The sequence below is a fragment of the Maniola hyperantus genome, chromosome 16, assembly GCF_902806685.2.
Source record: "Maniola hyperantus chromosome 16, iAphHyp1.2, whole genome shotgun sequence".
NCBI lineage: Eukaryota > Metazoa > Arthropoda > Insecta > Lepidoptera > Nymphalidae > Maniola > Maniola hyperantus.
Genome location: NC_048551.1, coordinates 2,762,550 through 2,775,142, shown reverse-complemented (window position 1 = coordinate 2,775,142; position 12,593 = coordinate 2,762,550). Strand labels below are relative to the sequence as shown.

Here is a 12,593-nt window from a genome sequence, read left to right as displayed (position 1 = left end):
CACATCAGCAATCTCATTGAGAGCTTTGATATAGTCCTCGACTTGTGGCGCGGTGGCTAGTGGCAGCTGCTGGCCCGGCGGCGGTCGTCTGCTGCAGTAGATCTGCCATTTCTTCGCCGCGGGCAGTTCCATCATCGCCGCTTTGTTCACCGCCGTTAGGTCCAACTCTTCCTGCAAAAAAGAAAAACAATCCGTTAAGATCTACATCGTCATCATCAACCCATCACCCGCTAGGATTGAGCACGGCGTGGCGGGGTGATTACGTATCTCGCGACAGGCTTGCGACAGGCGTATATCTCGCGATCATTGCTGTCAAAACAGCGGCTAGAGAAAGGCAGCAATAGCCACAAAGCAAAATAAGACGAAGAAGAGAGACAGCAAATGAACTGTCGCATTGCTACTGCTGTCGCGTTGCTGTCGCTATCGCAACGTTTTACGATATCACCCCACGGGTCTCCTCTCAGAATGAGAAGGAGGAGGAGAACTGGCCAAGTGCGGATTGGCAGACTTCACACATCTTTGGCAACAATATGAAGAACTTGGGTTAAATCAAGTGATGCTTTGCTTAAAACGCACACAACTTCGAAAAGTTAGAGGTGCGTCTGCGTGCCCGGGATCGAACCCCCGACCCCCCGTATAGGAGGCCGACGTCTTTAAGCGCTAGGCTACCGATTACTAGTGAAGGATAATAAAGAATTAGTAGGTACTTAAAGATTTTTTTAAATTAGTTTCGTATAAGGTAAAACGAAACAAATAATCCCTATTATCAGTACCCGTACAGAGTTGTGGCGACTGCATGCGCATAGACACCGGCGACTTCCATATAAATTACAGATTCTAACGGTCGCCCACGACTGAGTTGCCGGGCGACTAGTGCGTATAATGACTCTGTGTTTAGAAGTCCTGCAAGAGTCAACAAAAAACTGTGCACCTTAAATTCCCTACAAGTTGTTCCTAAGGAACGTTGTCGGCTAATTAAAACAGATGGTGTTTCAATATAAAAAAATAAATATGTTTGTATCCAAACAGCGAATGACTGCGAGTAATTTGCGTGTAGAATTGGATAGCTAAAAATCACTAGTTTTAAATCCTTAAGCCGAGTCCCAACGTGCAACGTGACTGTGTTTGCAACTTTACCAAAATAATACGTTCATGAAGTTTGTTAAAAAAATATTAGGTAGGAGTAGGACTAACACTGAGTTGTTCGAAGAAAATTTAAAAATTTAAGTGGCGATTAAACTAATCACGAGATTTCATAGAATTCTTGAGTTGAATTAGTTTTGAACAACAACAGCGCTAGTTTTAAAGATCGAACATGCAAAACTCGACGATTTTCATTCGAAAGCACAGTGCCGGCTTTACCGGCTTTACCGGCTTTACCTATGGTGCAGGGTATGCAGCGCACACGGGCGTAGTGTCTTAGGAGGTGCCGAGCGGTGCGCTAGCTGAATGAAATGGTGAAAGAAAGAGCATGCCTCCAAAGAGCATGCATCGCTCGCGACGGTCTCGAAGACCCTGCGGCCGTGTTATGGCAGACAAAAAAAGCATAGTCGAAGACTATGTAAACGATAAAAAAGCTCGGATTTGACTCGCTCCAGCAATGCACGGGGCTGCAATGGCTTGTACAGTATGGTATAATAACATTGTAGGAAAGTTGAACACTTAAAAAGAGCAACCGCCGAGTTTCTTGCTGGTTCTTCTCGGTAGGAACGGCATTCCGAGCCAGTGGTTAATTAAACTGCCTGACGATGCGAAAGCACTTGTAAAAGTCTACTTGAATAAAAATATATTCTATTCTATTTGCACCGAAATTTCCGATCACTAGTGAAAATAATTAATTTTGATCGCGCGCCCACTAGACTCTAGCGGGCACTAGGGTATTGATTGCACCCAGGCGCTACATGGGCTAGAGCCGACGCTGCGAAATCAAATTCGAATATGTGGACGCAATGTCGCCGCATTACCTACATTAGGTCATGCTCTATAAGAAACTTGCTCGTCGAGCATTAATTATCTGCATGGGGACCTCGCCTAATGTAAAATACCACAATCCTAATCCGCGAGACCGGATCTGAGGAACTCGCAACCTTCGCACGGATTCGTCGAAATTGAAAGGAAATGTTCCACAAAAAGGGTCGACTTAAGTGCATTAAGAGTATTTAAAAATACCATCGCGAGTTTTAAAATTTGGTATGTTGCGCACTTATATGCTTATACTTTATCCATTTACGGGATGGCATTTATGATAGAAGGCGAAATATTACGAAACATAATGATTAACTTGTGAGAAATGTTTTTCAGCTCTAAAAAAAAAGCGATTCAAATTGCAACTGATAGACATACGGCCGAAATTAATATCATAAAATATAAAAGAATAAAAGGAAAAGGTGACTGACTGACTAACTGACTGACTAACTGACTGACTGACTGGCTAATCTATCAACGCACAGTTTAAACTACTGGACGGACCGGGCTGAAATTTGGCATGCCAGATAGCTATTATGACGTAGACATCCGTTAAGGAAGGATTGAAAGGGGGTGAAACAGGGGTTTGAAATTTGTGTAGTCCACGCGGACGAAGTCGCGAGCAAAGCTAGTCTTTAATAAGAATATTGTAATATTTTTCAAATTCCTTGATCTAAATAAAAAATGTCTGCGGAAAAGTAACTTATAGACTTAACAATTTTATCAGCGTTCGTAGTGGCACTCTATATTTAACTATAATCCAACTTTCCAGCCAAAAACCTTCACCGGGCAATTTTGCCATAGCCATTTACATACAGCATACTTCACTCAATTTAAATCAATTCCATGTTGTTGGTTACATAATAATCAAAAGAAATGTCGTAATCGAAAGCAAAAAGGTAGAATCTTACTTGATTGATGGGAATGGAAGCACTCTCGACAAATAGAGAGTAAGCATTGTGAAGAATTGTACAAGTCATCGCACTAATCCGAGATTCATGACATAACGGCCTGTTACTTGGCGACGCGCTTTATTAATCAATCATTTCGTAATAATAGTCATAGGTAGGTGCAAAATTATAAGCAGGTGCTTTTTCCTTGTTATTTTTTTAAATGAACGTTTTAAAAAAAAATTAAATAGCGAGCAAACGAGCAGGCGGGTTACCTGATGTTAAGTGATTGCCGCCGCCAAATAAACATTTGCAGCACCAGAGGAACCGCCAATGCATTGCCGGCATTTCAGGAATTTGTTGGTCCGCCCCTTGATTAACTCCATGTTGTAATCTACTGGGAACACCGCCGAAGAGAGTTGGTTCCACAGTATGCATAGCATCATCATCATGATCAACCCATCGCCGGCTCACTACAGAGTACGTGTCACCTCTCAGAGTGAGAAGGGTTTTGGTCATAATCTACCACGCTGGCCATGTGCGGATTGGTAGACTTCACACACCTTTGAGAACATTATGGAGAACTCTTAGGCATGCAGGTTTCCTCGCGATGTTTTCCTTCACTGTTAAAGCAAGTGATATTTAATTACTTAAAACGCACATAGCTCCGAGAAGTTAGAGGTGCGTGCCCGGGATCGAACCCTCGATCTCCGATTTGAAGGCGGACGTCCTAACCATTAGGCTATCACAGCTTTGCATGTGCGTGAAAAAAATCACACTAATTCGAAATCATCGTCATCATCTCAACTCGAAAGAAGAAGAAGAAAGTGATCTTTAAAGGCAACCCTAGCATATGAACTATGAAGGTAGTAAACACTAAGAATATATTATGAGGTTGATGCATAAAGCAGTAGGTGTATCTCCACTTAAAATTCTTCGTGTAAAGTTTTTAAGCTTGAATTTACTTTGTGAAGAATGTTTTAACTGTTGGGGCCATGTTGGTGCCGACATGTGAATTATCTAATTAGCGAGTCGGAGCGTTTAGAACATGTTTATAATAACGACCGCAATTAGGTGTCCCCATCATCTCATATCTTACGGGTCGCTGCGCACTACTGGCTTATTCAGGTAAGAATAAGACCCTGGTTTATTTATACACATGAATTAATTTGTAGGTACACGTTTAGGCAGTGGTCCGACCGCCGACGATGAACGAGAAACGAGTAGAACTAGAAACTATAAACGAGTTAGCGATCAGCGGGAAGCGAGTGTGTAGTTTCGATAGTTTTGTCGCCGCGCTATAAGCGAGTGTGCAAGTGCGACGAGCGATTTTACTCGTGCCATTCGCCCGCGGTCGCTCTGCGCTCAGTCCTGTGCAAAACTGCGCGCGCGTTACACGTGTTTAGCGAGCGAGCATCGCTGAACGAATATCGCTGAGCGAGTTTATTTTTGGAAGCTCGTCGCGACAAAACTAGTAAAGCGAATCGTCGCCGACAGTGTGAACAGTCAGAGGGCAACTTTTGATATATGCATCTCTTTCGTTTCGTTATTGTGCATTTCTTGAGAGAGAAAATCGCCGATACTTAGTTAGTCGTTTTCTCGCCGGCCGGCGGTCGGACCACTGCCTTAGTCTTGGGTCATGGGTTGCACCTTATGCTTGTGTTGTACATAAATGCTAAAGTTAAGAAGTTAAAAACGGTATAATAGCAAAAAACCGGAATAAACATTTATTGTGCCAGGAACGTTAGAACGATAAAATATTATATACACAACAAATATCAATTTGTTTTATTATGTGATTAATAATGTACTCCACATTAGATCCAACACGTAAAGGCTTTATGAGAAAACTAGATGATGCTTGCGACATCGCCCTCGTGGATTTAGGATTTACCGGGATAAAAGAATAAACCATGCAAAAAATCAGGTCTATGCGTATGCACCTATTGCGCATTGCTCCGTTTGGAATCGTGATTGTTTGAAAGAGAAATCAACAAACAAACAGACTTTCGCATTTGTAATATTAGTGGTGAATAGTAATATTAGATTCTTTACCTATCATACTCGTATAGGTGCCTATTTATGATTTAATTATGATTCCATTAGATATGGGTGACAGGAACGGACAGCGGACAATGAATGCAGATCGTGTCATGTCTTCACGCTGTGTCAAGGTTGGCTGACTTAATTCATTCAAGATAGCTTTTAAATAAAACTATAAGGCCTTTATCATATTGCGCAGCTGAAAGACTAAAATATTGTAGGTTAGTATTTTCGGCCCGTAAATAGGGAACTAGAGACATTCTATTGTTTAGGGCCCGCAATTTGCTGAAAACATCCATACTGTTGGAACTGGCTGTAAACTAAATTGTTTATATTTAAATATGTTCTTATTGTTATTTTTTCTAAGAGTTTTTTGTTTTACATTCGATGACATATTCACTTACTTCAAATATATATCTCAAACAGGACGTCCAAGTTTTTCTTTTTGCTGATATTTTTCCTATAAATTCTAAATATCCCAACACATACCAATATTATAAATGCGAAAGTGTGTCTGTCTGTCTGTCTGCTAGCCTTTCACGGTCTATCCATTCAACCGATTTTCACGAAATTTGGTACAGAGATAGCTTGCATCCCGGGGAAGGACAGATATCGTACACGTACACTTACCTATGTACGTAACTAATACATATTTTTAAATTTCGTATATTTTCCAAAATCACTACCCATATTAAAAATACGGAGCAACGCATCGACGTCATTTTTTGCATAGGATGTACATTGTACAGGCTTTATCCCGGAAAATGAAAGAGTTCCTACGGGATTTTTTAAACGTAAATCCGCGCGAACAAATGTCGCTTGTATCAACTGGTAATTCATATTTTAGCGTTTAAATGGTGTTTATAATGGTAATACGTAATTTAGCGAATGGCACGCAAATATAATTAAGAATAGAATTTCTCTACTCAGTAGTCTGTACCTACTAACGCTTGGCAAAAATCAAAAACAAAAGCATTTCCCTTATTTTGAAACAAAATTTAAAGAAAATGCTCGACTGGAATTTGAATAATGATCCATGTGTGGTACAAAGAAAAGAGGTAGGACCTATTCTTTATTAAAAAAGTAAGCCATGTACATAGAGCCTTATTCTGCTGTTTAATTGATCGCTCTTGCATTTTAAAGTCGATCGAGACCTTTGTATAAGTACCTATTAAGTAAATACATTTAAAATCATAGATGTGGTTTCTAGGAAAACTAATCGTTGGGTCTTTAACGGGTTAAATACGTAGGAATGTAGATTAGTTGGAAATCACCTAGATAAAAAATAATAAATCATTCCTAGTAAAAATAATTGTGGACTTCTCGCAGGATAATTCCCCACGAATATGACGAGGCCGCTGGTCGTTTTACCTAAACACAAAGCTTCTGCATAATCAAAATCGGTCAAGTGCGAGTCGGAGTCGCATACGGACGGTTAAGTAGGTACCTATCATCGTGCAAGAAATAACACTTCTTAGATTTGTTTAATTTTCGTAGCAGCCATTTTGAAATTTTTATTATATGTAGCGGCAGTAGAAATACCTAAAACACATTCTTTGAAAATTTCAACTCTCTACCAATTACGGCTCACGAGATACAGCCCGCTGGCAGACAGACAGACGGACGGACACACAGCGGAGGCTGAGAGACATCCAGAGACAAACAAAAATTTGAAGATTCAACTCAAACTTGTAAGTTTTATTTTTTACTAGCTTATAGCTTATGCTCGCGACTTCGTGTCCGCGTGGACTACACAAATTTCAAACCCCTATATTTTCACCACCTTAGAGAGTTCATTTTCAAAAATCCTTTCTAAGCGGATACTTAGGTTAGGGTGGTAACTAGCCACGGCCGAATCCTCCCACCAGACAAAGTAAGGTGTTAAGGTAACCTTGTAAAACCACCCCTTCTTTCATTGAAGCCATGGTTTAAGCTGGAAATATACGTAGGTAGGTTATTAAGTCATAACATTCCTCTGGCTCTTTTACCAGTGCGGTAATCTGAGCTCGACTACCGCACACGTCACGCTGCGGTTTCGTTGTTGCGGTCAGTCAGTTATTTATTACTTGTCAGAACTATTTTATATCTACTTCTATTAATAATTCAATTTATTATTGTAGCAAGTTCACTCTCGTAAAAATAAGGCTATTTTTACTTAAATTAAATCATATATTCCAAAAATTATTAAACAGCAACAAATTCTTGAAAAGCCGGTAATGTATGCAATTGATACATGTATAGGGTTGCCAGGTGTCCGGATAAAGCCGGACATAGGAAGGCTTTTTGATTGCGTGTCGGCCAAAATAAACGCTGTCCGGCTTGTCCGTCTTTTGTTAGGCTTTTTACATTTCGCAAACGAGCGTGGCCGAGCCACATATCTACTCGTGTGGCCAAGCGCAGGCGAGTCGACTGTCGGTCGCTCCCGCAGGCGGCAGTGCCGCCTGACAACAAGATTTATGACAATAATTAAAAAAGCTTGATTTTACAAATTTACATACAATTTTTTTGTCGTGCCTACCTATTAATACTAAGACACAAAATCCTCAATAATGTAGGGTGTCCGGCCTTTCTACCCAAATATCCGGCCAAACTGGCTAGTCTGTCCAGCTATTAGGTTTGTGCGACCTGGCAACGCCAATTAAGTACGCGCCAGGGCGAGATGGCATAGTCCGTTCCAACAAAATTCCTAATTTCATACATTTGACAGATTTTACTTTACTTGTTAAATCGGATAGATGTAGGTACATCTGAGGTACATAAAAGAAATTGGATCATTTAATTTTAAAACCCACTTAGCGATTAGCTAAGTGTTTAAATAATAGAGCATAAGCGTAGCATTAAAATAATGTATAGGTTATACAGCTACCTAGCTAACAAAGTCGCTTAGGACCATATAATTAGAAAGTGAGATCATTATTTTACGCACGAAAATAATAGCTAGAAGCCAATCTTCCGCTAAATAAATTGTTTCCTATACGTTTTAAATGTTGAGATCGTAATAAATAATTTAGAATTTCGTAACTATAAACGGTTGAAAGTTATTCACTAAATGAATATTAGGGTAGCTACCTACACGATTACGCGCATATCATAAAGTTAAAAGAAAGATTAAATTCAACGGATATAAAAATATTAAAACAATAATTTATAACGTATGATAAAGTTTTTAGTGCTAGTCACTAAAAACTGTGAAATTGTAACAGTGCCTTACAATTTCATTTTTTTCAGCTAGGAATAGATGCAAAATACACCAAGAAATTCAAAATGATAACCAGCACAAAAAATTCTAAAGATTTTGGCTGAGGTTGTGAGTGTTATCTACTTACAAACACGACGACGGACGTGTTTGCGTGCTTGTAGCTGGCATGCGAGTCTTTCTGCAAGTCACATCCCACTTCCCCTCAAGGGGGAAAAATTTAAAAATTCAGCGATCTACTGGTATGCCTTTGCTTGTACTGGTACGTGAGCTACTGGCAGAATCTCGATACACATGCGAGTAGCTCGTTTTTGCTTGTAACTGGCATGCTTCTGTGCGAGTAACAAGTATGGTATCGCCGGCTTTAATCAAGAGTACCCATGAATAATTCCAATTGGCAACTCCAGACCAATCATGGTATATTCGAAGGAATAAGAGAAAGTTACAATCGGCATTCGTGAACCAGCTAAATTAGATTATCCCTTTGGAATAACACACTTTATTACGTAACGGTAGAGTCGTAATTGCAACCGGTTTTAATTTCAAACGGTAGCGGAATGAAATAACTGTGATTGACTGGAACATGGCACGTGTGAATTACACTTTAGAAATTGGGAAGCCGTAAAATGTTACACTTCATTAGATGCAACAGTAAACAAAAATATAACTATAAGCACCTGCTTTGGCAATAATTAATGGCTATAGCCTATACCCGATAATCATTGCCGATTGTAAAATACCAATTCATAGTTTGCTTCATTATTTTATGTTCCTGAAATTTTAGTTTTTATTTTTTAATTTATTTATTATTAGTATAGATGCACATAAAATTGTAACAAATCCGCACAAATATTTTAAAAATAGATAAGTAGTTCCCTACTTAGTAACTAAATCAGAAAACTCTAAAAGTTACAAGTTGGCCATTTGCGTGGGTGGTGGATCTGACTCCCAACTAGTTTATTTGTGTCTAGGATGTCATTTCCATTCCCGATGCGGTTGCTTTCGCGCTGGTCGCCCCACAGGACGCACCCGCTCCCACCTGGGCCTTACCTACTTGTTGACAGAATAGGTACATAGGCCCCAGATAATTCAATCTCAAGAGTACGCATATTTACAAGGCTTTGCATAAAAACAAAATTGTAAAATGTTTACGGGGGACAGGAGAGAATGCTTTGTTGTGATTGGTGGCCTCAAAAGTCACGTAATCAAGACAATGTGCGGAATGAGGGTACCGAATGGGCGTGGGCCGACTTTTATGAACAATGAACAAATAAATAAATAAATAAATTTTATTGACTAAGTTTCTGAGTGTTCTGAGAATTGGCGATCGCGGCTGTCCGGCTATTAGGCGTCTAGGAGGTGATGGTCTGTGGCTAGAGAAAAAAAACTAGGTTCAAACCAAAAACTTCTTTGCCGAAAACTCATACAAAACAATTAACCACTTGTTCAGAATGGTTCTAAGTGGTGTTACTTTAATTACATAGACAACAAAATAACAACTTACATAATTATATTTACTAGACAACTATTATAAAAAAAGAAAGTGCTACGTATTTGACAGACATATTAGTGGATTGATGCGATTGACGAGTCGACCGATTATGTACTATTAATACCGTGCGATAAGTCGATTATTATGTAATGATTGCATGCCACTTTCACTGGTGGTCGTGATTATGATGGATTTGTGGTGATTAGTGCAGGCATGATCCGTTTTGTTAGATATGGACATTAGACAACCTACCTGGCGCAGTAGTGAGACCTGTGATCTCATAAGCGAGAGGTCTCAGGTACAAGTCCCGGCAGGGGCAATTATTATACAGATTCCAAAAATATTATTATAGAAATACACTAACACTTGTATACATAATAATTACATTCGGTAATAAATTAAATAATTTACTGTTATCCGTTGAGGAGTTCCATTATCTATCTTCGAAGATATTCATCAGATCTTCAACTGGGAATATTTACCATTTCAAACAAAAAAATCCAAATAGGTCTAGGCATCTTCGAGTAATCGGGGAACATACTTACATTTTTTTTAAGATTCCGACGAATTGAGAACCTCCTTTTTTGAAGTCGGTTAAAAATCAAGAGTCTTTCAAAAATCTGCATATTATTTTAGTAACTAGGTACTTCAATAGAAGGACTTTTGGCTAAAATAGCAAGCCTTATATTCTGTGTTTTAAAACGTAGAAAATTTACCTACTACCTACGCACCTTTATTACCACGAGAAGTCGAGTAGCTTAGCTAACTACTGCATATAATCCTACCTAGACTTCGCCTAAAGCAGCTTAATGCCACAAATATAACTAATCCGTTGCTGAAGATTTCACTCACCTCTCTCCTCAATGGAAAGTCAGAGTATCCAATTAGTCTAGTACCCACCTACCTACTTCAATTTATTTGGCGCCATAACTAAGCAAACCCGATACTAGTTTTCCTTTGCAGGAGAAATTTCATTTATTATAGCCGTCTTTAGGGCGCGCACATACGTGCAACTTTTCCGCAACAGGTTCATTTTCAGCAAGTAAAGTGACTAATTGTATGTCTGATTTACAACGCAGGTTAGAAGTTCAAGTATAAAAAGATTAGTAAAATCACCGTGTCAACCGACACGCTGAGAAGGGAGAGACATTTGCCCGAGAGGATATATACCTACCTACAAAATACAAATAAACATAGTTATGTTTCATCATGATCATGATCAACCCATCGTTGGCTCTGTACAAAGCATGGGTCTACTCTCAGAGTGAGATTTTTGGCCATAGTTTATGACGCTGGCCAAGTGCGGATTGGCGGACTTCACACACCTTTGAGAGCATTATGGAGAACTTTAGAGCATGCAGGTTTTATCACGATGTTTAACCTTCACCGCTAAAAACAAGTAATATATTTTAATTACTTAAAATGCACATAGTCCGATTAGGAGGCGGACGTTTTAACCGCTTCGCTTGTGTTAGCCTAGCGTGCCGTGTGATATTAAATAAGAATGTTTAAATCAAACTAATTACATAACTGAGTGGCTGAGAAAGGCGGAGGATCGTGTGAGGTGGCGCGCTCTTGGGAAGGCCTATGTTCATTGTTCATCAGTGGTCGCAAAAGAAGTCTATGGTGTCACCCTGAATGACGGAGTCCGCAGTACAATAATTCAAATTATCGATAGTTACACCAGAACGTATTCCACTATACCTACTACAGCACACTGTATTATTGTACACCTCAATATAAAGCCGTATAAACTTGACGTGGGAGATCAAATCTAAAGCGGAGACAAAAGTTGCCCGTGTGGGCGCGCCCTTAATACCAGCGAGTGTATTTATCGATACAAGTACATGTTCATTAACATGTCGTCCAACCCTAATTACCATGTTTGAATAAAGCATGTTATTTAGCTTGTAAACATCAATCAAACTATTTGATGGTGCAAAAATTTACAGTCTTAAAAACATGATAGTCATGCATTAATTTTTTTAATGCATGACTATGGAATGTTAAACAAGTAAGGCTTTGATTGCAGAGTGAGTTTTATTGGTTGCGTTTTTTTAAATGCGTTAGTGCAGAGTAAGAACAACCATTCTTAGAGGCATTCCTATGATCTCTTCATCACACCAACTTGATGTTGTCTTTTATTTTTTTATTGTCATCAGAATTTAACAGAACAAAACATAAGTTTGTAAAGTTTAAAATTGATACTAAATACGATAAGAAGTCTAAATCTTCTTAAATATATAAAAGGAAAAGGTGACTGACTGACTGACTGACTGACTGACTGACTGACTGACTGACTGACTGACTGACTGACTGATCTATCAACGCACAGCTCAAACTACTGGACGGATCGGGCTGAAATTTGGTATGCAGATAGCTATTATGACGTAGGCGTCCGCTAAGAAAGGATTTTGGAAAATTCAACTCCTAAGGGGGTGAAATAGCGGTTTGAAATTTGTGTAGTCCACGCGGACGAAGTCGCGAGCATAAGCTAGTATACATATAAAAGGAAAAGGTGACTGACTGACTGATCTATCAACGCGCAGCTCAAACTACTGGACGGATCGGGCTGAAATTTGGCATGCAGATAGCTATTATGACGTAGGCGTCCGCTAAGAAAGGATTTTTGTAAATTCAATCCCTAAGGGGGGGGGGGGGGGGGGGGGAAATAGGGGTTTGAAATTTGTGTAGTCCACGCAGACGAAGTCGCGAGTATAAGCTAGTGTGTGTATAAATAATCTCCCAGTCCTTGAGGGTAGTCTGGCCAATCTAATCTTGGCCAGCGAGGTGGAATATTTTCTAAGCCCTTCTCATTCTGAGAGGAGACTAGTGCTCAGAAGTGAGAGGGGATAAGTTGATGCTGATGATAAAGTATAAATGGATTATTTTACATTGTTACAAAGTTTAATGCACAGCTGAGTGTAAAAAAAATCATGAACATGTTCACAAACTTTACATACTTAACTAGAATCAATCTAATAACGATATAATTAACTACATATCA

At 39.3% G+C, this 12,593-nt stretch overlaps 1 protein-coding gene across 5 annotated transcripts in view; it reads right to left on the bottom strand.

The window, feature by feature from the left end:
* DAAM (disheveled-associated activator of morphogenesis-like protein) overlaps positions 1-12,593 on the bottom strand; it is a 134,916-nt gene that overhangs the window by 17,789 nt on the left and 104,534 nt on the right. For all 5 annotated transcript variants that reach the window (XM_069503992.1, XM_034977073.2, XM_069503991.1 and 2 more), the window contains one exon: positions 4-171. In XM_069503992.1, coding sequence (XP_069360093.1) covers positions 4-171 — 168 coding nt within the window. The remainder of the gene's footprint in view (positions 1-3; positions 172-12,593) is intronic.